This window comes from Rhinolophus sinicus, chromosome 3 (genome assembly GCF_057876585.1).
Source record: "Rhinolophus sinicus isolate RSI-liver-muscle chromosome 3, RSI-T2T, whole genome shotgun sequence".
Lineage (NCBI taxonomy): Eukaryota > Metazoa > Chordata > Mammalia > Chiroptera > Rhinolophidae > Rhinolophus > Rhinolophus sinicus.
Genome location: NC_142503.1, coordinates 164277051 through 164302922, shown reverse-complemented (window position 1 = coordinate 164302922; position 25872 = coordinate 164277051). Strand labels below are relative to the sequence as shown.

At 36.9% G+C, this 25872-nt stretch overlaps 1 protein-coding gene and 1 pseudogene across 9 annotated transcripts in view; both read right to left on the bottom strand.

The window, feature by feature from the left end:
- Window positions 1–5081: 5081 nt before the first annotated feature.
- Window positions 5082–6560, bottom strand: LOC148758691 (elongation factor 1-alpha 1 pseudogene; annotated as a pseudogene).
- A 3671-nt stretch (window positions 6561–10231) lies between these two features.
- Window positions 10232–25872, bottom strand: part of KTN1 (kinectin 1) — an 89318-nt gene continuing 73677 nt past the window's right edge. For 5 of the 9 annotated variants that reach the window (XM_019725770.3, XM_019725776.3, XM_019725773.3 and 2 more), the window contains 10 exons: window positions 24849–24929; window positions 23830–23919; window positions 23609–23701; window positions 22191–22262; window positions 21861–21944; window positions 21618–21701; window positions 18995–19078; window positions 16999–17091; window positions 16024–16141; window positions 10572–10709 (listed from right to left, as the gene is read on the bottom strand). In XM_019725770.3, coding sequence (XP_019581329.3) covers window positions 10705–10709; window positions 16024–16141; window positions 16999–17091; window positions 18995–19078; window positions 21618–21701; window positions 21861–21944; window positions 22191–22262; window positions 23609–23701; window positions 23830–23919; window positions 24849–24929 — 804 coding nt within the window. In that variant the 3' untranslated portion in view covers window positions 10572–10704. Of the gene's footprint in view, window positions 10710–16023; window positions 16142–16998; window positions 17092–18994; window positions 19079–21617; window positions 21702–21860; window positions 21945–22190; window positions 22263–23608; window positions 23702–23829; window positions 23920–24848; window positions 24930–25872 lie in introns of all 9 variants that reach the window. The other 4 variants (XM_019725774.3, XM_019725778.3, XM_019725777.3 and 1 more) reach the window with 2 other exon arrangements.

Genomic DNA, 25872 nt, shown 5'->3' with positions numbered 1-25872 from the left:
GAGAATATTAATTAACAAGTTTGAATTTAACAAATAGAAAATATCCATTCTTTTCCATTGCTTTGAATATTTACAAATATTGACCATGTACTTGGCAACAAAGGAATTGAAGAAAACTCATTGCTGCACTTGGGTTGGCCACATTATTTTACTTGAACAGCTAGCAAGGAGAGAACTGTATGCAGGCATCAGAAGAGCCTGCACAATTTAGGTGGTGATGGAACTTATGAACACAATTCATCAACATAAGTAAGCAAATTTCCATTTCCTACAACTATAGTCTGGATTAAATCAACAATACCATGTTTTAGAAATTTTGAAATGAATACTACATTCAGCAATTAAACAGAAACTTTATACTTGGCATTGAATAAAATCGCAAAACTTTGTATTGAATAGCTCAGGAAGAACCTGCTCTGAACTCAAAACCTCACAGCTTCTTGATTCTTCATAGCAAAAGGAAGAAACATGCATAAAGGTAAATAAATGTACATGAGCCCTTTCCCTACCTGTTTTGACTCTGTTGCCTGTGTGTCTGAGGTCATCAAAAATAAATATACCCCAACTCTTTCTCATTTTCTAACTGAAGAGGGTAATAACCAGCCTGGTAAAGAAACTTGAAATTTTAAACTACTTCACATCATAAAATCATTTCCTGCCAAAGCTGAGCATTCTTGCTGATAAACTCATTTATTCTAAACTGAGACTAAATTTTTTGTGGTTTATACTTTTTTCTTTCTTCTCAAGTCTTCACAAATTCAAGAAATTGGTGTTATACATGTCATGTTCATTGATCCAAATGTAACAATATTAGAAAACATTTAAAAATCCATAATGTGAAAAATACAAATACACACTCCAAAAAAATATTTTATAGGAAATCAAAATGAAAGTTACATAAAATTTTTATAAATTGCTGACAACTTAAATGTCCCTTAGCAGTGGAATGTACAAATTGTGGTATATATCCACAGTTAAAAAAGAATAAAAGCTGTATGTAGAAACTTGAAAGCTAATATTGAACAAGTAAAGCAAATGGAGAGTGAGTTATATAATGTTTGAAAACATGCAAAACACTATTACTGGTTTCTGGATACATGCATGTGTATTTATTGCATAACAATATGAAATTAAATGCTAAACGTCACCTTAAACAGTGGCTGCTTCTGAACAAGGAGAGAATGGGGACCGGGGAGGGTTATGCAAGATGCTTCAACTATAGCGAGTGTTTAGTTTCTTTTATTTCAACAACAACAACAAAAAAACCTCAAGCAAATATGACAAGATGTTAATATTTGATAGATTTTGGTAGACAAGTTTTTTCTATTTTTCCATGATTTTCTGCATGTTTGAAAATTCCTGGGTTTTTTTTAATTAACTGAAAGACAACAAAAACCCTACATATCAAAATCTGTGGGATATAAAGACATCCAAAGGAAAACTTACAGCTTAAAATGAATTTATTAAAAAATAAGAATTGAAAATATATGAATTTAAAGACAAGAAGTTGGTGAAGTGTAACAAAATAAAAAGTAAAAAAAAATGAAAATGATAAAAACATTAAACATAAAACTACATATTAGGTTGGTGCAAAAGTTATTGTGATCATTTTTAACCTTTTAAACCGCAGTTACTTTTGCACCAACCTAACACAACACAAAAGGGCTGATAGAGTTGCCCAGTATAATTAAAAGCCATTGGAAAAAAACACTCCAATAGACCAGTAGCTCTCAAATTTTTGGTGTCAGAACTCCTTTCACTTTTTTTTTGACATATAGTATTATATTAGTTTCAAATGTACAACATAGGGATTCGACATTCATATACCTTACGAAATGATCATCATGGTAAGTCTAGCACTTATCTGTCACCATACAATTATTACAATATTACTGACTACGTTCCCTATGCTATACATGGTATCCCAAGACTTACTTTATAACTGTTAGTTTGTACTATTAATCACCTTCACCTATTCACCCATCCCCCGAGCCCCCTCCCCTCTGGCAACCACGAGTTTATTCTGTGTCTATGAGTCTGTTTCTGTTTTGTTTTGTTTGTTCATTTATTTTGTTTTTTAGATTCCACATATAAATGAAATCATATGGTATCTGCCTTTCTCTGATAATTTCTTTCCATTAGCATACCATCAAGGTTCATCCATGTTGTCACAAATGGTAAGATTTCATTCTTTTTTGAAGGCTGAATAATATTCCACTGTATAGCCTTTACACTTATAAAATCTTTTGTCTTTGTTATTTCTATCAATATTCAATGTACTAGAAATTAAAACCAAGAAAAATTTTAAATGTTCAATTCTTAATTTATTTTAAAATACCAACACAATGAACATGTTTTTGTGAAATATAATGTCATTTTCTAAAACAAATTAACCAAAAAGATGTAGTGAGACGGCTGGCATTTCTTTCTTCTTTTCAATTTCCAGTAACATTTATTTTTCCTAGAATCTGGATACAATTAACTGTAGCAAGACAGTGTTCAATACTATTGAAGCCTCATTTTAGGTTCTTTGAGCTACCTCAGTATTTGTAATTGTGAGAATCCACATTTTAATAACTGGAAAACTAAAATTTGACATACCAACAAATTCACTCAGTATTGATGTAACTATACAAAATTTTATATGCAACATGTGGACTTTAATATTACACAATTTGGCCTTTGTAAACTAGCTTACACATCAACAAGGTTACTCTTTATCCATCCTAACCTGTGAAGTTGCACCAACAGACCTCTTCCCATAGTTTGTACTATGCAAACAGATGATTCCTCCCCTTAAGACAAGGTGAAAAAAACCAAAGTTCCCACCAAGAAAATAATTAAACCAAAATTATCAAATTCTAAAGTTTCAGCAGATGTAACACCAGAAATAGGTTATGGGCAACTCTTAGACTCTTATCTGAGTAGTATTATAGGAAGTTACAGTGTTGACCAAAAGATCACACAGGTTTCTCATTAAATTTTGTTTTAAATGGGTCTCAAAATTCTGTGACAAATTTTTGGTCAAGTTGTTTCCTTTAAAAAGTACTGATTTTAAAAACGAGTAACTTAAAAACTGCCACCCCAAAAAAAAACAAATGGTCCACAAAATATTCTCCTTTCCTTCTAAAGGTTTGACGATGCATTGAAATCATTAACTAGTCTTTTTCTATTAAACTTAAATGGCCAATTAAGACAAACTGTTCTGAGACCATTCTCTCACCACTGATTAACACTGGGGTTGATTGCCTTGGGGAAAATCCAAGATGGTGGAGTAGATAAATACTGTGTATGCTTCCTTCCATGAACACATTAAAATTACAACTAAATTATACAACAATCAACCTGGAGAACCACCTGAAGTCCGGCTGAACAGAAGTTTTATAACTAAGGATATGAAGAAGCCACATCGAGACTAGTGGGGGGAGGGGGGGACGGAGACACAAAACGAGATGGCGCCAAACCTCCATGTGGTGGGTGAGAATCAGGAGGGATATCTCAGCCACAGAGGTTCCCCCCAGAGAAATGAGGGACCCCAGACCCACACCAGGCTCCCCAGCTCGAAGTATTGGTGCTGGGAAGAGGAGCCCCCACAATATCTGGCTGTGAAAAACAGGCAATTCCAACCATCCAGGTGGGATGCAAGGCTGAGGAAAACCCAAACATCCTATTAAATAGCCCACGCACAGATTCTCTCACTCCCAGGCACTCACCCTGGGGTCTGGCGGAGGGATGTGACTCAGGGGCATCAGAGGCGTATGGTGGGGCAGACTGAGGTGTGCGGCTTTGAGGCAAGGCTGGAAGACTGCCATTTTCCCTGTAGAGGCCCTTCTTCCCTGCAGCTGCCAGGCAGGCGCCGTCTTGCCTGTGTTGAGCCCACCCCCACATGGCCAAATTTGAATCTGATTGGTCTGGTGAGCTTCGCTGGGACCCCTCCCCACCCAACTCTCCCAATGCTGGAGGCACTTTCTCGAGGGCAGCCAGCCCCACCCATTGCACGCTTTCTTGGAAAACCATCCAGAGTCCACGGGCCCCAGGAAGCTGACGACTGGCCTCAGTGTGCCCTGAGACTTTTGCTAGTAGCTTCAGGCTCAGCACTGGCACCAAACCAGAGTCTACATTAATCTGGTGACCACAACTCTTCCCACTCTAGTGACTCCACTCTAGTGGCTCCCTGAGATCCTGCCTCACCCAACTCATGTACCACAGGAGGCTTTATCAGTGGCTGAACTTTAAGGGAGTCAGCAGGTGGCAGCAGCCTGGGGGAGGTTGGCTTTTTGTGGAGCTACCCCAGGCCCAATACTGGTAGCAGCCATCCTCAGTTCACAGCATGGGCTCACACACGTACCTCCACACACGTACCTAGCACAGGCAATGAACCACCTCAGATTGCTTTTTATTTCCTACAGGTAGTCCCAAGCAGGTCACAGGCAGTTGGTGACCCAAGCCTGCTCTGATGAGAGGGGGATTGAGGGTGTGTGGGGGGGAAACGGGGATTAAGAAGCACAAATTGTTTGTTACAAAGTACTCATGGGGATGTAGGGTATAGCATAAGGTATATAGTCAATAATGTTGTGATAACTATGTATGGTGTCAGGTGGGTACTAGATTTACCAAGGTGATAGATGGGGGGTGGGGTGAAAAGGGGAAGGGATTAAGAAAAATTGGTAGATTCAAAATAGTCATGGGGATGGTAGATACAAAGCATAGGGAATATGGTCAATGATATGGTGATAATTATGTATAGTGCCAGATGGGTGCAAGATTAATCAGGGGGGATCACTTCTTAAAATATATAAATGTCTAACCACTACATTGTACACCTGAATTTAATATAAAATAATATTGAATGTCAACTGTAATTGAAAAATTAAAAGGGGGGAGGAAAGGTAAAGGGGAATAAGAGGTCCAAATTTCCAGGTATAAAACAAGTCATAGGGATGTATGTACAGCATAGAGAATATAGACAATAATATTGCGATAGCATGGTACGGTGTCAGATGGTTGCTGGACTTATCATGGTGATCACTTCTTTAGGTATATAAATGTTGAATAACTATGATGTACCCCCCAAATTAATATACTATTGTATGTTAGCTTATTTTTAATAAAAATCTTTTAAAAAATAAAAAGGAAATAAAAGAAGAAGACTCGAGTGGCAGATATTGGGGATAATATTCATTTAGCCTTCTGAGCTTTCCGGGCAGACGTGGTGACCTTGCCAGCTCCAGCTGCCTTCTTGTCCACTGCTTTGATGACGCCCACAGCACTGTCTGTCTCATGTCATGAACAGCAAAATGGCCCAGAGGAGGGTAATCAAAGAAGCTCTCAACACACGAGGGCATATCAACAATGGCAGCATCATAAGATTTCAAAAACTTCAGGGCATCTTCCAGCTTTTTCTCAGAACGATGATCAACCTCCTTCAGCTCAGCAAATTTGCAAGCAATGTGAGCTGTGTGACAGTCTAGCACAGTGCATATCCAGCACTGATTTGGCCTGGATGGTTCAGGATACTCACCTGAGTCGTGAAGCCAGCTGCCTCCACTGGTGGGTCATTTTTGCTGTCACCAGCCACACTGCCACGATGAACATCTTTGACAGACGCATTCTTGACACTGAAGCCCACACTGTCCCCAGGAAGAGCTTCACTCAAAACTTCATGGTGCATTTCAACAGATGTTACTTCAGTTGTAACATTGACTGCAGTAAAGGTAACCACCATGCCAGGGTTGAGAACAGCAGTCTCCACTCCGGCCCACAGGGACAGTACCAATACCACCAGTTTTGTAGACATCCTGGAGGGGCAGACGCAAAGGCCTGTCAGTCGGATGAGCTGGTAGCAGGATGGAATCCAGAGCTTCAAGCAACGTGGTTTCACTGGCACTGCCATCTTTACGGGTGACTTTCCATCCCTTGAACCAAGGCATGTTGGCACTTGGCTCCAGCATGTTGTCACCATTCCAACCAGAAATTGGCACAAATGTTACTGTCAGGGTTGTAGCCAATTTTCTTAAAAGTACGTGCTAACTTCCTGAATGATTTCCTCCTATCTCTTCTGGCTGTAAGGTGGCTCAGTGGAATCTATTTTGTTAACACCAACAAGTTGTTTCACACACACTGTGTAAGCCAGAAGGGCATGCTCACGGGTCTGCCCATTCCTGGAGACCTGCTTCAAATACACTAGCACCAGCAGCAACAATCAGGACAGCACAGCCAGCCTGAGAGGTGCCTGTAATCATGTTTTTTGGTAAAATCTGTGTCCTGGGGCATCAGTGATGGTCTCAAATTTCCATAGGGAGATATTGATGGTGATCCCACGCTCACGTTCAGCTTTCTGTTTATCCAAGGCCCAGGCATACTTGAAGGAGCCCTTTCCCATCTCAGCAGCCTCCTCCTCAAAGTTTTTGATGGTTATTTTGTCCATCAAACCACATTTGTAGATCAGATGACCAGTAGTGGTAGACTTGCCAAAATCTACATGTCCAATGACGACGATGTTTATGTGTTTTCCTTTCCCATTTTGGCTTAGACTTAACGGAGGTTTTCACTACACTGGTGTTCTGGCGGCAAACCCGTTGCAAAAAAAAAAAAAAAAAAAAAAAAAAAGAGCTGGCATTGCTTTACATGTTTGCAAATTTCTTTAATATCTCACTTAATAGAAGACTACCACTTCTGCACTCCATCTGTTGTCGTATGTTGTTTTGGTTGAAGTATATGAAGAAAATCACACAGATGTGTCTTAGAAAACATGAGTAGCCCTTCCAGGTAATTGTGGATATTCTTTTGATACTATAGCAAAACTCAACAAGTGATTTCTTAAAGATTAATTGCAATGTGAAGTCTGAAACCCAATCAGTGAACTTTTTGTACTCTGATACATTAAAATCCATTATTTTATCTTGCTTTTAAATGGAACTTTTACCCATGCATGCTTTTGTAACATTGTGTATTGAAATACTGGTTCACTGAGTTATCCAGACTTTCCAAATGTTAATGTGTTTCATTATATATACCAAAAAAAAAATCATAATATCACTACTGATCTCATCAGAAAAAATCTGATATTGTTTGTACTCCAAGTACAATGGTGAAAATACAATACTAACAGTTTGGAGCCACTGTTTTGATTCTTGTTGAAGCACCAGAGTTTTACACACACTGCTTTAGCACCATCAATGAAAAACGCAAGTAACATCTTTAGTATAGTTTTGACCTTGCTGACTCCAGCATCGGGTCTGAGGAATGCCCAGGGCTCTGCGCAGACCTCAACTTGAGAACCACTGAGGTTGACAATCCCTTGGAAAGTACAACCAGGAGAAACTGAGAAGGCACATTAACATCAGGAACAAATGAGGGTAGGATAAAAAGGACACATAGTTTTAAAAATGACTATATATAATTATATACACATATATGTGAATACACATACACACACACGTCTGAATAAGTGAATCGAACCAGAAAGCTTAAGTTGGAGACTGGAGTCCTGGCTCCTTAGTAGCTGTGAGAACTTGAACAATTTCATTTTATCCTCCCTATGCCACGGTTTCCTTATCTATAAAATAGAAATGATGACAAAAGCACTCCCAATAAATTTTGGTGAGGATTAAATGAGTTAATGTAAGTATGCTTAAAAAGTCTGGCATGTTGTAAGTTGTGCAAGAGCTGTTAGCTTCTTACAGAATCCTGCCAACGAATATGAAACGGCCCCTTTTTCAAGGAAAACATAAATGACCCAAATTGACTCAAGTGGAACATGCTGGACTTGGTCGTGTTCTCCCCACGGTAATCTCCACCACACTCTGCAGCGCCTCCGGTGAGCACATCCTGAGCAGATCCCATAGCCGTCCTGCAATCTTGGTTAACGCGAGTCCAGCCCAGCCCAGTTTAATAACCGTCTCCCACCTCCCCCAGTTCAGGCTTGACTACTGGCCTGAGTGGCAGTGACTAGGAGTCTGTTCTTTAACTCCTCTTGGCCTTCCCTTCTCTAGGGACCCAGATGAATAGGATCAAGGGAGAAACATCTCTTTAATCAACTGAGGGTGCAACTGCAGCCGTTTCCTGGTGGTCACTGCTTCTCCTATACATGTCATCTGGAAAGATCCCATGAGTGGCAGGTGCCCATATGCAGCCCGTTCTGGGATGCAAGACACGTGGAAACCATGGCCTTGGTTCAAACTTTCTGTGGGCAACACAGCTACTGCCCACAAGTGCACACCCCATAACCTCTTGCTGCTGGGGTGAATGCCTGCAAGGCACTCAAGCCTGGGTGCTTTACACCATGTCACAAACCTCCAGGAAACGTACTTACTAGTGTTACCACACCAAACTGAGGGGTAGAGCCTGCTTCACAGGCATCCCCACTTCTCCTTTCCACATCTCTCCCTTGTTTTGGGGGAACAAGTCTGCTCCCAACTACAATGGTTATTTTTCTCTTCCTGTAGGTTCTCCCCAATCTGAGTAGTTTTCTTAGGGCTTCTTGCCTCAACTGGCTGCAATAGTGGCAAGGGGAGCCACTAGAGATGAGGACACATGGCTCCCTCTTACTTTTGACGCTCCCTTCCTCTCCCAGCATCTCCTTAAACTACTGGGGAAAGGTGGACCTGTGGCCTTTTATCATTCAGGGCAACTGAGAAACTGGCAATGTTCACCCTAGAGGGGAATGGACTTCAGGGAGCATGGAGCTATCATGGCACCTTAGGATAACTGAATGGGAGTGTGGTGAGCTTTTCCTATGTGATTCTGGAGTAAGGAAGGACAAACTGATGCAACTAACGGGAACACAACTTTTAATAACTTAGTAACCACTATCAATGACAACTGTCCCGAACTGGAACAATGTTGTGAACTTCCTGCCACTTCAGAGACAGAAAGGTGAAGGTGTATTTGGTTGAGATGTTGAGGAAAGGAACACAAAGTAATGAGACTGGACTGAGTCCTCAGTCTCTTCCAATTATTTTACTTTTTTAAAATTCAGTTCCAACACAGAGGGAGGTTGAAAAATAATACAATTATATATCCTTCTTCTGAGGAACTAGCTCTGAAGGGAGAGAAAAGCAAGAAACGGTTGTAAAATAGAAGGTAGGATGTTTCTTTTTTTTTTTTTTTTCAGATGGCAGAGCCCTAAGTATCTTTATAGGCAACAGCAAAGGGAAAAGTGAGAGGATGCTGATCCAGGGGCTGGCCTCAGATCATCCCCAGAGTTTTGCTGAAAGCAGCCAGGTAAGGCCTGGGAAACCCCGGTGCCCAGGCAGCATCCCTGGCCCTGAGCAGCCTTTTCTCTCTCTCTCTCTGTACCTCGGAAATATGATGTGGTATATCTGCGGTGAGGTGAAAAGGTTGGGAGGCAACACTTTAGATAATCCTCAAGCTGTTAGAATGAATTTCATCCATTCATTCATTTAAATATGTAAGCACAATTATGTGTCGGGCACTTTCTCGGGGCGGGGATAAAACAAAGAGCAAAAGAGATGATTCCTGCCCTCAGTGTTTATTCTCCAGTGGGGGCCTAGGAGTGAATACATTAGAATCTATTGAAGACTATAAATGTTATAGACAAAAATAGGTAGGGGGATAGAGAGGCGGGGGGATAATGGATGATCAGTAAAAACCTGATGAAACAGGCAACATTGAACCAGATTTCAAGATGGTGAGGGAACAAGCCAAGACTGATATATTCAAGAGAAGAGTTTTAAGCAGAAAGAACAAAGTGGAAAGGCTCCATGGAAGAAGCATGACTGAAACAGCCAGGGGGCCACTATATGGCCTAATAGGTACTTTAATACTCAGTGATACAAGATATTTGTCAGTGGTTATTTCGTATCAGAAGGGCTCAGCATTTTCATCCAATTATTTTAAAAAGAAAAAAACTTTATTCAACAACAAAAAAGATGCATGTAAACTGTGTAACATAGTATCTGACAAGAAGGAAACTAAAAAGTTAATTATTACTTAATGGTAATAATAAAGTGGAGCTCCTCAACCTGAACTGGGGGGTAGTAAGTCTGCCACCTTAAACACTTGCCTCGTCCTTTCTGTAACCCACAGCACTTCTGGATAAGGTTTACACTGCACAGAACCACAGAAGACCAAGAGCTCCAGTTAACTACACAAGCAACAATACCTATCTCATCTTGTCCGAAAGTTGTAATTACTAATTGTGTTCTAAGTTATGTTGACCTGCAGTGCTAATGAAATCTGTTAAAGCTCAATGAAATTAAAACAAGTCTGAATAATAAGCATCCTTTTATTTGCCGGCGCCATTACAAAACCGATTACATTAGCAACAAAAGTGTTTTCTTGAGTTGAAGTCAGAGGCAGTTACTCCCCAAAATGTTAAGTAAAACAGTGTACAACATCAGTATTAAAATGTTAAATTTTACATTGTCTTTACCACTTTTGATCTTCTGAACAATTTTATTGAGCAAAATAAGATAAAAGATTACATGTTTATTTTATCTTCAGGAATGTAAAGGTCTAATTATTCAAACAGTTTTTATTATAAAACTAAACTCTGAAGGTGTCTACAGAGTTGGCTTTTTTTCTCTCTCTTTAAATCAGTAGTCTAACAAGGATTAGAAAAGACAAAACTCTGTTCAGTGTTTCTGACGAAGTAGAAAGGGTGAAAACATAAATAAGGCTTTAATTTGGCAAAATATAATACAATGCCTCCTGTTATCCTTGAATGGTTTCCCAATTACTTCACTCTGTAAAAGATCAGAAAGAAAGAAATTCATTTTAAAACAAAGCAGCACAAGGCAATCAGAAGACATCGGTCAAACACCAAAAGTATATATTCCATTTGATCTAGCATGGCCCTTTCAACTAGGATCAAAGCACTTAATATTAATGATAATCTAAAACGAGAGAAAAACCTCAGAATTCAGAAGAAGCTTTTATGTGGATTTTAAAATATGTGAGCCAAAACCTCACCAAATTGAGAATAATATAGGGATTTTTAAATCCTATTAAAAACATTTACAAGAACAACATTGGGAATCTATTTTTATTAGTTTTACTCAAAAGAACTGTAAACTATTACAGTGAGTAAGTAGCTCTGAAAGGAGAGACTGAAATTCATAATTCTCCACCCATGAATAAATAATTTAAGTTTCAGACATAGATTTTTCTGAGGTCATATGAAGCTTTCCAAGTCAGATAAAATGACTAAAACACGCAGCATGTGAATTTTGATTGGATCCTAGTTTGGGAAAAATAAAAAGATATTTTGGGTGTAACTGGGAAACTTAATATGGGTTTATACTGGATGATATTATAGAACTACTGTTTCATTTTTTGGATGTGACAATGGTCCTATGGATTTGTAAGAGAATGCCTTTTTTTAGGAGATGCACAGGGAAGCTAAAGTGCTCAGGGATAAAATGTCATGATATCCAAAAATCACTTTCAAATGGTTTCTCATCAACAAAGTATGTATACAGATAAAGAGAGATGAAGCAGGTTAGGGGTGTGTAAATACACTATTCTTTCAACTTTTCTTTGTGTGTGCAATTTTTCAAAATAAAAAGCTGTGGAGAAAAGAAGCAATTAGAAAGTTAAAAAGCAAAGTTATCACTGGCTATCATGATCTCTAATTATAAAACCAGATTAACCGCTAACCAGAAAGTCTACATAGCCCACTAGTACACTAAACTATGAAGTGCTCTGTAAACACATTACAGAACATAAAAACCTGATCCATATGATAGTCAAGTGTAGAAATAAAAGCTAGATTTTATCTGGAACGTTAACTCTTATACTTCAATAGCACTTACAAAAGAACTTTTTTCTTTCAGAAAAGAGAGACAGCTGCATCATAAGAAAAAAAACTGTCAAAGGGAGTAGCGAGAGCACATACATACAAAACACACAGACAAAACTTCACCTGTTTTTTCTGTATAACATCAAGAGCCTCTCCAATTCACTGTTGACAAACTGAATACCAACTTTTGGGAAAAGTCAGAATTGACTGAAGAAAGTGTACGAGGCTGGCAACAAAGGCTTAGGCAGTATGGGGAAAACAGAAAGCAGTGCCACAGGGTTCAGAGCACAGTGTCTGAATTAGAGAAAAGTACCGATTAAGAAGAGCACAGGCCCTGGGCCCAGACCACCTTGTTAAATCCCAGCTCACCCAGTTACTAGCTGTGTGACCTTGGGCAGGTTACAGAACCTCTTTCAGTCCACTGTAAAATGGGAATAAAAACTGAATAATAACACCACCTACCTACTGCCCTGGGTTCTTGTGAAGACTGAATGGTAATGACTACATGTTAGAACTTGCTCATGCTTAGAGGCATTAATCATCAAGTGTCAGCTATCTAAATCATCGTCTTCCCTCCACAGGATTCTACAAACTGGGGCCAAGGTGAGGGAACCTGACTGTTAGGGTCTGAATGTCTGTGTCCCCCAAAATTCGTATGTTGAGATTCTAACCCCCAATGTAATGGTATCTGGAAGTGGGGCGTCTAAAGACTCCAGTCATGAATAGGATTAGAGGCCTCGTAGAAGGGACCCCAGAGACATTCCCTGCCCCTTCTGCCATGTGAAGACACAGCGGGAAAATGGCTATCTTTAAACCAGGAAGCAGGTTTCCTCAGACACAGACAGAACCTGCTGGCGCCTTCATCTTGGACTCCTCAGCCTCCACAACAGTGAGAAGTAAGTTGTTTAAGTCTACGGCACTTTGTTACAGCAGCCCAAACAGACTACAAAGCTGGGATAATGAAGTTTTCTGATACAGTCACATATACACTTAGAACACTAAGAAGCCAGACAAATATGAAACGTTAAGGAAAAGTAGATACCTGGGGGGAAAGTAGACTATAAAATACTGGTGTTGCCAGTCCAAAGCTACAACAAATTATTAATAAAAAAAAAAAAAGTGGGGCAATGACCACTTTCTTTTGGGGGAAGGGGGGAAGAGGGATAGGAGATGAGTAGGAAGACTTCCAAAAGAAAAGGAAGGCTGGGGGCGGCCACATGGCTCAGTTGGTTAGAGCGCGAGCTCTCAACAAGGTTGCTGGTTCAATTCCCACATGGGATGGTGGGCTGTGCCCCTGCAGCTAAGACTGAAAACGGCGACTGGACTTGGAGCTGAGCTGCGCCCTCCACAACTAGATTGAAGGACAATGACTTGGAGCTGATGAGCCCTGGAGAAATACACTGTTCCCCAATATAAAAATTTAAAGAATGTTTAAAATAAGAAAAGGAAGGTTAAGGTTTTACAAATTAAGGATAGAAGATAAATACACTTACCCTTACAGTTCACAGAAATGCTAAGTACTGAGTATCTGTATATTAGGATTTAGAAAACTAAATTACTGCATATCCCTTCTTTCATTTTTGTCTTTAAAAATAGCTTTTCCCTTTGTGAATATGTACAACATCACCTTAAACAATTCATATGTACTTAGTGTATACTAAAAAGAAGTTTCTTGATATCAGATTTTAACCTATTCCCTACATTCTGATTAAAAAATTTATATTTACAACTTAATCATCCAGTAGGAGTTTTAAGAGTTCACAAGAGGAAGAATATATTGAGCAAAAATAATGGCTGAAGTTAAAACCTGAGAGGAACACAAACATTTAATGAAGAGCTGTGGGAACCAAGGGATCCGTAAGGAAGGGTTAGCATCGTCAATGCTGGGTAAAACCTATGGAAGGACAGCGTTCTCAAGTGCCTGGTGAGCCTCTACCTTCACACAATCCATCCCATCCTTCTGACGCTCAACTACCCCTTCACTTGTCAAATTTGGGCTCATGGTCATCAGCTGACAAAAGAATGCCGAGTTATCACTTAGGGAGCTGCCTGCCAAACAATATTCGGTTTCAGCTGTGTTGCCAGAGTATATATATATTTATTTTAACAAATGACCATAATTTTGTACATCAAGTAGGAAAAAAAAACACCTGAAAAATAAAAGTATTATTACCAATGATCAATGTAAATGTCAACTTTAATAAGATTAAGACAAATCTGGAAACAGGCAAGCCAAGGATGGTTCACAAGATTTATTATGAGCATCCCATGTGCTTGGCAAGAAAAATACTAAAGAACTCCTTTGAGATGCTGGAGAGATACTACCGACGAAGTCTAATGACAAGAGGTAATAGGAGATCTCATAATTTTTTAAGCTCTCAGAAATGACCCCCTTCCCTTTTAACATAAAGGCCTATAGACAGACTTCAACATATTTAGCATATTTCATAACTATTTTCAGTATCTTATTTGCAAAAGGAGGGCATTTATTAGCTCTTGCAATTAGGAAATCACTAATGACCTCAGCAAAAAACGGTTTCATTGGAACGGCAGGAAGAGAAGCCATTTTAGAATAATGATGGAGTTAATAGCAAGTAAAGAAGTAGACATTGTGAGAAAGTTTATTTAAAGAATCTTTGCTAAACAGTCAAGTAAAAAATATAGGGTGGTAACCTAAAGGAAGTGCGTGGTTAAAATAAGACATTTGAGCATGTTTTCAAGACTCAACAGAAGGAGCATGTGTAGAGAAGAGAGTAGAGCTGAAGACATGAGAAAAGGTGTTTCAGTGTGAAGCAGGAGGCAGTTATTTCCTAATTGGGGGAAGGGGAATAAAGTGGCAGAAGTGTAACTTCTAGGCAACTGAAAGGTCAGCTTACTAAAGCTAGAAGACTAAGGTATAATTATTTTTGCTGACAGGTTAAAAAAAATGAGCTGGGTTTATGTGAAAATTCTTAGAAGTAACTAATGTGAAACAGCATTTTAAAGGACAACGTATGCTAAAGCAGGCCAGAAGACAATTAGTCTATAAAAGTGAGACAGAATGCCCCTGTAATCAAAACGGTGGTCCATCCCAACTTTTCCAGGACATATAACCTATCCTGAGGCCTCTCTACAGCCTTATGAGTCTTAAGTTTGGGTTCTGAAAGGAACAATTCAGTGATGAGTTCCCCCTTTGTGTTGCACAGGCCATTCTACTGATCTCCAGGATACCATGATTATTTTAAAACAAAGAACTTCAAAAGAAGACTATTGGAAGCAGTCAGTGCATACTGGAAGATCCTAACTACCCAAGGCAGTATGATTTAAGTCATCCTTAAAACAGGTAAAACCCAGGACTCTATCAACCAATCAATCTATATTCACCAGCTGAAATACATGTCATTTTTGGAATATTTTTAACATTCTTTACAATTTTTAAGTATAACTGACATACAATATTATATTAGTTTCAAATGTAAAACACAATGATTCAAAATTTATGTACCTTACAAAGTTGATCACTACAATAAATCTAGCAACTGTCCCCGAACAATTATAGAGGTATTACTGACTCTATTCTCTCTGCCTGTACATTACATCCCCACAAGTCATTTTTAAATGCCAACAAATCTGAACTTTCCCAAGTAATATGGGCAACAAAATTTCATAACATGGGTTGGTTAATGATGGGTTTATCTTCAATTAAGACTTACTTCAGAAGTAAAATAAATGGATTTGATTAACTATAAGCAAACACAACCCAGCTTCCAATTAAAAGAAATTGTGATGATTTGATTTTCAGTTAAGCATCTTAACTTGGTAAAAACTTTACAATCACTTTATTATACAAAGTCCAAAAAAAAAACAAAAACAAAAACAAAAAAACCCACAAAAACAACCGTCACAGTGATACTTTACCAGAACTAAGATCAGGATAAACTAAAGAAGCAGCTGCAGACATGGCAATGAACAAAACCTAGGTAAACAAGTTTCTTAGAAGAGCATCTGTTTTATATAAAGGGCAAAAGAGGCAAAGCCTATAGGGATTTTTGTTTATTTTTTTCCTCCTCCAAGCTACAAGTCCAAAATATATACAAGATGGAAATAAAACTCCAAGAAAGCGAAAGCTGTCATCTGAAGTTCTGAGAGTGATAAGACTGAATATTTCCACTAGTGCAATGACAGGTCCTATACTAATGGTAAACACACTGCACACACCTCTCGTGCATACACTACATCAATTACCCACAGACAGACAGCAATATTTCAGTTATTCTTACCTAATACCTGGTAGTGTTCTTTCTTTGTGAGCTCTTCGTTTACTGCCTGAAGCAACTGCTGTAACTGTGTTACAGTCTGATTTAGACTTACAGACATTGTCTCCTTCTCAGTAGACCCCTAAAAAGAAGATGGAAGTAATGAAAAATTCCAAACACAAGGAAAGGGCATTTGCAACCAAAAACTGAAAGTAATTTATTGTTGTTTTAAATACTAACGTGAAAAATCTGGAAAATGACATGAAAATCAGGAATAAAAACCACATAAATAGTGTTTGCTACCTAGTGGTGCAAATTAGTTTGCACCAAAGAAAGCAATGTCATAAATTTTGTCACTGGGCCACAAAGGGGAAAATCTAGAATCTATGAATATCAGATACAAATCCATTCCTCCTTTCAGAAAAAGAATTGCAAGGCATCAAAGGAGAGCACATTCATAACAGTAAAAATAAGAGTAAACATAGACTGAGCTCTTACCAAGTGCTAAGTACTGTTGTGTTACCAATTATTCTAAGCGGTTTATATAGTAACTCATTCCTTTCAACAATTCTACAAGATAGGTACTGTTATCATTGCCATTTACAAAAGGGGCAACTAAAGCACAAAGAACCTAAGGAATTTGCCTCAAGTCATACAGCTACTAAGTAGCAGGGCAAGGAATTTTAACAGAAGCCATCTAACAAGAGTCTATACTCTTGAGCAGTATACTCCAATACTTCCCAACACAAACCTTAAAATTAACATATCTCACTAAGCTAAAGTGAAAACAAACATTAATAACAACACTTCTTTAAGTGTTATTATTTAAGAGAGAGAGTATCTCAAGGAAAAGATGACCTTCAATTAAGAATGCAACACAACTGATAGAAACAACACAAAGGCATTTTTAAGTCAGAGATGGATCTTGTACATATTTTATTCTTCACATAATTTATAAGGTAATGAGCTCAGAAATTTGAGGTTAAAGAAAATGCATACCGTTTCTGAGGAAACATCACTATTCTCAATAACAGTAGTATCTCCAGCAGCTTTTACTATTTTTGACTGGATAAGATCCAATGACTGTTGAGCCTGTAAGGAAAGCAATAAGGTAGCCTCCAAATACAACTGATAATCAAATATACACAAGAAAAAAATAGTGATTTTCTTACATATTTTGTACAAAATTAAAGGTCTTCTAACAATACAATGTAAAGCCAACCTATTCCGTTTTTTTCTCCAAAATGAAAACTGCTTCTCCCCCACCAGATTACAAAACACATGGCTCACTATTTAAGAAAGTTCAAACAATATACAGTTGATATTTAGGTTAATGTTAGTCTAGATCAGAGATCAGCAAAATCTAGCCACAGCCTGTTTTTGTACAGCTCATAAGAATGGTTTTTACATATTTAAAGACTCATGTTAGACACAAAGAAGAGTATGTGAGAGAAAGCACATATGGGCCACAAATCCTAAAATAGTTTGGATCTATTAGATCCCTGTTCTGTACATATATGGGTGAATAATAAATTGGCAGAAATTTTTATATAAATGGTCTTTTAACATACATGCTGTTTTATACTTGCTTGTTAACTTTTTTATGTCAATAAATATTATGTGTGTTTCCAATCAAATGTTGCACAGTATTTCTATTACAGATATGGGCCGGTTCACTGTAACCTACTATTGGTGATTTTAGCCATCATACATAACGAGCCGTCTGGCCAAAATAATTCTCCAGATAATCCACCAAAAGAAAACAGTTTATTCGGGAAAAGAAAAAGAAATGGAACCACTAAGGGGTGCAACCACACTCCTGCCCGGAGGGCAGTCCTCTGTGGCAAGCAGGGAAAAAAAAGGGGGGTGGGGTGGGCGGGTGCAGACCCAACATGGCTTCTTCCCTTTATTTCCACCCACCCCCTCCTCGGAGGTTACCATAGAGTTCAATAGGAAGTCAAGACTAGAGAGCCAGCAAGGGGTCCAGCTCCACCCACAGACCCATAGTCCTCCCTTCTCTATAGTTAAGTGTCTTAAGATGTCAGTTTACTTTCAACACACGGCATATCCATTACCTTTGAGCACCTGTTTAGTATCCTTAAAGTACCTTCTGAGAAACTAAACTGCTAGGCTAAAACTGCATGTTTTATATTTTGATCAAAAGGTCAAAAATTAAAATCACTTATCAAAGAAAATCAGGTTGTTCAATCTTGACAGTGTATCATGTACCTAAGTTTGAGCTCTAAAACAAACTTAAGTTTCCATTTTATTTACTGGTAACACTAACACCAAAATAATGCAAAGCAATTCTGGATTCCTAGACTTATGCATAACAATCGTAAGCTATAATCACACAGAATCAACAAAAATATTTCTTCGAACTTTTGAAAAAGTAACGTATTTGTTTTGCTAATGACTGTATCTCCCATAAACACAATCATAGCTCTAAAGCAGCTTTAATATAAGCATACACAAATTACACTATCAAATATACTTCAGATTAACAAATATTTTTCAACCTAATGTAAAGAATAAAAAATGCAATCCTAAAAATTGCCTATTATATGAGATTAAGAAAAATGTATTTCTACAAATAAATGAAAAGAACACACTTCTGAAACATCAGAGGTCTGTCTATCTATACATATCTTTTAGGTTCATAAGCACAAACGATTGATTAACTAAGCAAATCCCAATAAAAAAATAGGAATGTTAACCAAATTTTAAAAAAGAATAACTTCAATTAAATTTAAAGTTTAATCTATACTTTATAAAGAAATTAATTATACAAATGTTATGAAACAATGAAGTAAATTAAGAATGGAAAAAGAACCCAAAAGAATTAGTTCTAAAAATTGTGTAACAGCTTAAATTTATAAACAAATTAATATAATGATGCAAAGGAATAAATCCAGAATTAGCACCCTGTTTGCTTAAGATTCAAGGCACAACACAGCACGATGATATGGCACCTTCTAGACAAGCAGTGTCTTACCTTATGCAAGTCACCAGCTACCTTCTGTCTTTCACTTTGTTCAGTTCTAAGCTTTTTGACTGTTTCGTTTAACTGTGTTTTTAGCTGTAAAAATAAAGGAACATTACAATTAACTTAATTTGCATCCTTCTTTGATTATGCAGAGATCCCTAGGAGTAAAGAATGAATGAGAAAGAATGGGATCTCTAACAGTTATTATGCACAGTGGATTAGCCAATTTGCTGCACCAGAAGTATAGAAAAGCGAAGCAGTGGAGGTTCCCATCTGTAAAGCTAAACATCAGAAAAGCTATAAAACAGAACTAGAGTTTAGAGTAGAAAGCTAGGAATGTAAAAACAAAAGCATCAAATTCCAGTAAAGTGTCTTTTACTATTCATAAAGTAGTACATTCATATTTAAAAGGCAAGTAGCCAGAAATTTTACTAATTAGTTTTTACGTTTTCTTGACCTATACAGTTCAGTTAAGAGTCAACTGTTTAATACTTCAAGACATTGAACAGAAGGTTACAAATCTAGTAAAATGAAAACTTTAAAAATTTAAAGGTTGATTATCATTTAAGATATCGCTGAAGAAATCAGTGCAAGCTTACACTGGCCTAATTATACCTACAAGTAATGTCTTAAGATATACTTCTCAATAATCTGTCAAAACAGTAATAAAGCTCTATAAAACTCTAGTGCCAATATGTCTCTTCTCCTGATAATTGTTCCAATTAAACATGAAAAAGGGAAATGAACTACACTGAGAAAAAAACAACTTTCTTATTAAACTCATCAAGTTAATTGATTCAGCCTCCCACCCATAGGCATGACATTCCAAACAGTTCTAGAGACCCAAAAAGGGGAATTAAAAGATGCTGACATTTTGAACTGGAGAGAGAATTAGTGGAGGACATTCCATTTGGAAATTTTATTTTTAGAACTCTATTTAAATACCCAAATGCTTCCGTTTTTGCTCCTTTACTTAACTCTAATTTGATACAACAGAGAAGTTATTCTCTGGCCTATGAACATACAATGTATGTGTAGGCAAACAAAACTATTTTATCTTAAAATGTGGCAACAGTTTTCCCAAGCAAACAGAGTAACAGAAAACCTAAAATAAAGATTACAAACTCAAGGCAAAAAAACACAAAGAAACAAACAAGAAGTCCACTCAAAATGACCTCCTGACAGAAGTCAAGGAACAACAAATGCAAAGAGAACATCAGGCTGAATGAAGACTCAACCAGAATCCTGTGGGTTTGATGCTACTGAGTTAGCCACCAAGCACCAAAGTTAAAAGTAGTATCTCCCAATAACTAGTTAGAAATTATTTTTTTAAAACAAATTATAAAGTTTATACTGGTGGCATAGCACAGTCCTGATCTGCATAATGTGCAGCAAACATATGTATAAAACTAGTCTTACACTGTAGTGGGAATGATTCAATTAAGGCAAAACGAAAGTGAATAAAACAAAAATTTTATTTAAAAAATAAACAGGAGTGTGGGAGGCTCTAGGTCTACATTTCATAGAGCCCTAATCTGAAAAGTGATTCCCATAAATCATTGCATAACACAGAAGACCAACCACAAATGAATGCGTTAATAAGTTTTCTTTGGTACATACCGTGTTTCCCTGAAAATAAGACCTAGCCAGACAGTCAGCTCTAATGCGTCTTTTAAAGCAAAAATTACTGTAAGATCCAGTCTTATTTTACTATACAAGACCCGGGTCTTATAGTAATTTTTGCTCCAAAAGACATGTTAGAAGCTGATTGTCTGGCTAGGTCTTATTTTTGGGGAAACAGGGTAACAGCAGTACTAATAAGAAAATTCCAAACTGAGCAAAGATAATTTGAGGTAAGAAGAAAACTTACTGTAATCTTCCTAGAGTTTATTCACATACTTTAAAAAAATTTAATCATATGCTATAACAATTTTTAAGTCACAGAAAGACATGATTGTTTTCTAAATATACTACAAGATAGTCATATTTAACAATTAAGTCTGTCACAGTCAGTATAAATTTCCAGAAAACAAGAATGGAATACAGGATACTCTATTTCTTTATAAGACATTTAGCTAACTTTAGTCTACAGTTGTATGATTACTACACTCTAAATAATATGTTGACGATAAAAAATTTCACAAGCTTTTTGTTATCTATTATCTATAGAAAGACCAGTTAAAATAATCCAATAAAATTGGATTATTGCCCTTGAATGGAGTACACATCTTCAACCTTTAATAATCTTCCAGGTTAAAAAAATGAAAGATCCAGTTAACTATGGTAACTCTGAGAATTTCCATAACTCAGCCAATCTTTACCTGTTTGTTTCATTTATTCACTGAAAATAATGTTGTTCAAGAAATTAGGTTTTATAAAACACAGACAGTTTTTTTGAAAAAGAGTTGCAAGCCAAACATGCCACTGTTAGGAGCTAAGAAAGGAAGAATCATCTTAGGAGTCAAGAAAAGAAAGATCATCTTAAGAGTCACCAGAATATGAAGATCATCTTATACTTATAAAATGCCAAGCTAAAGATGTTAGCAAGGAGGTAAAGTCTGCATGGTTTCTCCACATCAACACAAGTGTTTCCAGAGCCTACTTGATACCTAGTGGAGAATAAGCTTCTTACCAAATTAAGCTCTTCATTCTGTCTTACTGCTTCAGAATATGAATCATCAAGTTTTTTCTGCAATTCAGTCAACAGATCTTTCAGCTGCAATGAAGTTTAGAGTTTAAGATTGATCTTGTGATAGCCCATGTTACGTATGCTACGTGGAAGCTCGGCCACAAACAACTTATATTGAAATATTGTATCACTCTGTTATAAACTTCATTTAAATTGAAAAGGATGAAAAAATTCTATTGTAAGTACCTCTCTGACTTCTGTGACATAGGTAGATCGTTCAATTTCTGCCTTCTCTAGTTCCATTTCCAAATGTTCTCGTTCGCGTCTCAACTAGCAACGCAACAAAGAAGGAAAAGTTAACAAACACATTTAAGATTTCTTTGCGTGCTTCCTCACAATGGAGTTCTGACACTTATGAATATAAAACTGTATCATTTCAAACACTACCCAAGATATTCTTAAATGCATAACAACTGCACCAGCAGATTAAAGAAATCTTAAAACAAAGAACTTAAGACAAAATGAGGCCTTAAAAATGAGGCCATAGTTTTTAAGTCAAACAATGAAATAACATACATTTTCAGTATCTTTATTTTCTCTTCTTAATCGCTCTAGCTCTTGTTCCGAAGATGTGAATGACAACTGCATCTGAAATGTGAAACAATTATGTAACCAAGTAAACCACCAAAGATATAGAGGCTTCTATTTTCTAGAATGTTAACCAATTAGACATTTCAGAGGTTTCTGAAATGCATCTCATTTAAAGCCATACTAAATTTTAAAAGAGCTTAAAAATGAAAGAATCATATTTAACTTGATTTTTGAGGTCAAAAACTATGCCATTTGCATGGCATTATACTAGGCCCAGCTAAAAGGGCTCAATTTTTTAAAAAAACTGATAACTGGTTATATTTAATCTCCAAATGCGTCAACATATAACACCGTCAGCAACCCTAAATTCTGCACAGGTGGCACAGGAAAATATGAGATGTGATTAAAAAACACAGTGAATGTTTAAATTTAAAAAAATTTATTACAGTAAAAGACACACTGCAGTTAATCACCCTCAAAATATTACCCCTTGCTTCGAACACACTTATCCCATCGTTCTGGCCACTTTCTGAAACAGTTCTGGAAGTCCTCTTTCTTGAGTGTCTTTAGTTGTGCTGTCGTGTCTGCCTCAATGTCCTGAATCAATTCAAAACGTTTTCCTTTCATGGTCATTTTGACTTTGGGGAAGAGCCAGAATCTCACGGTGCCAGAGCCAGCGAATAAGGTGCATGAGGACACACCGTAATGTTTTTATTTGACAGAAATTGCTGTATAACAGAAGCAACGTGTGACACAGAGCACTGTCATGATGGAGGACAAAGTAAAGACACTCATACTTCCAGAACTGCTTCAGAAAGTGACAAGAATGATGGGGTGTGTTCAAAGCGAGGGGGAGTATTTTGAGGGGGATTCATGGCAACATGTTTTTCACCGTAATTTTTTTAAATTTAAACATTCACTGTACCTTTCGATCATACCTCATAAAGGAGCAACAGATGACACTTTTTACCCCACCCAAATAAATGGGAGAAAAATAAGACTGCACCATAACATTCTGGTTTCAGGAAGAGTAGTAGGACTTATGTACCTTTTCTTGACTATTGTATCATGGACCACAATACAATTTTTTAAAATTCATTTTGAACCCCCAAATTCTTTACCTCATGTTATCTCACAGTTCTGCAGCTTTCAAAGCACTTCACACTTTTTATCATTACCCCTTTAGTCATACTCTAAGTCCGTGATTTTCAATTTGAGTGGGAATCAGAATCACTTGGGGGGTTCTTTAAACACAGATTGCTGGCCGCCCAGAGTTTCAGATTCAGTAAGTCTTGGGTGAGGCCCAAGAACATGCATTTCTAACAAATGCCCAGGTGATGCTGATGCTGCAGGTCAAGGCCCACACTCAGAATCACTGCTCTAAGCTCTTCTTTTTTAAATACCTGTTTAATAATCTTTTGTGATTCATCGACCTTAACTTTCCATTTATTTTCTTCTTGCTCCACACTTCTCTGTAGCTTCTGTAAAATTCCTTCCTATGGACAAAAGTACAGTTGTAATGAAAAATTCATGTTCTATTGCCATAACAAACTATTTAAGCCACTAAGGAATAAGTTAATTATTTAAAAATGAAACCAAACATAGATTAAAAATCATTTCCTACTGTTTCTGCAAGGACGGATTTATATTTTTCACATTCTAGCTGTAACAATGTGTGCATTTCATCAGCTTCCTTCAACTTGTGCTCTAGAACCTGCAAAAAATGAAATAAAGAAAAATTCTCTGGTTTTATCAGAGAGTTCTGTGCCTCAAATTTGTTTCAGTACTTACTGGTATATTATAACAAATGGTTTCTAACTATTTTATAATGAAACACTACATTTCAACCTTCTTAAAGAGTAATGAAGCTCAATGACATTGTTGGTCATTTGCTATTTGCTAATAAAATTCTCCAAGGCTGCTTACTACAAAACATATTAGACAATTTTATAATGAATAGTCTTGTTACTCTTTAGCAGGATGGTAAAATCAAAGTAGACTCACATATGAAGTAAGGGTGTAATTAATGCCTATGCTACACCACGGGAAAGGGGATTTTATTAAATAATTCTTTCTTTTCTTCTTCTTTTTTTTGTTTTTAAGGAGAGCGCAGCTCACTGTGGCCCATGCGGGTACCGAACCAGTAATCTTGCTCTAACCAACTGCGCTAATTGGCCACCCTCAGCTAAGCGGCCACCCCGGGAGAGGGGATTTTAATCTCCCAAACTTCAGTAGTCAAGAATTGCAACACGTCTAGGTTCTCAACACTCTTAATGATGTATTTGGGGATACTTTAGCAAACCAGTCAGTTTCTCCCCACCTACCTCAACTGATCTTTACTTTTTAAATCCAGGCAAAAAAGAGTAAGAGATAGTTAAATATTCAGTTTTAGAAATGATTAATATACAGAGTTAAAGGAATGGCAAACACTAACTTTGCATACAAATCAAATGCAAGGAAGACTAACAACATTTCCACCACAATTTACACAAAATGAAATCACCTTCTTATACTCTCAAAAAATCATAGTCTACTCAAAATATATCTTTCATCTTTTTTTTCCAAGCTCATAAAGACAAATTCTGATTTACTTCTTTTTTCCAAGTTTGGTTAAAATACAGATACTTCATTTCTTAAACGAACCTTAACCTCCTCTGAACCAGAAGTTTCAGTTACACATTCCTTTGCCTTTTTTTCAAATCCACGCAACCATTCACTGTAACTCTGTAGAGAAGAAAAATAAAAATAACCAATTTCAGAAAATACCTAAATGAAATAGGTGAATAATTTTAAATAACCAAACTAGATGGTTATTAAAGAAACCTAAATAAACAGCACCCCTCTGGAAACTTCAAGAAAAAAATGTAAGTTGCAAGTTGTACATAACCCAGCTTTGAAAATAAACACTAAAAATACATATGTACTACCATCAAAATTAAATCTTATTTACCCAGATCAAGGATTTTGCAACTGAATTCCGGACTTATAGGTAGATGATCTGGGCTCAAATCCAGCCTCACCCACTTACGAGCACCAGAACTAATAGATTTGATCTTTAAAACACCTAGAATGAATAATTTTTCAAAACTTTTTTTCACCATTTCTTGAAACCAAGTATTTTGACTTCATAAACTAACAGTTTAACTGAAGATACTCTATTCAGAAGATTTCAAATTCTATGAAGGTGCTGCAGGGATTCTGAAAATACTTCAAAAGAAATATGTGTTATACAGTGCTTTTAAACTCATAATGGGAAATGATAAGACTACAAAAACATTTACTTGTTTCAACCAACAAAAACTCTGTTTGTCTTGATACGTTAGGTGATGCAAACATAAGTTGTTATTCTAAATTTTGGAATAAATTAGTCTATATTTTTGATACTTCTCTGAATTTTAAACTCAGAGTATTTGTTAGATACTTTAAATCAAATTTCCTTTTATTCCTCTTTTAAGTCCTTGGTTTAGTTTAATCCAAGAAAAAAGAACACAGTGAAATTTCTATTAACTGTTCTAATTTAAAGCTTTAGTTATGTAGCTGAATCATGATTTTCTATACTCTATCAAATAAAAATAGAAAACAAAAAAATTAGATCCTGAAATCACCCCATAGTACAATAGTATAATACCCTATAGCACAAATTAGTCAAAAAGGCCTCTCCTATTTA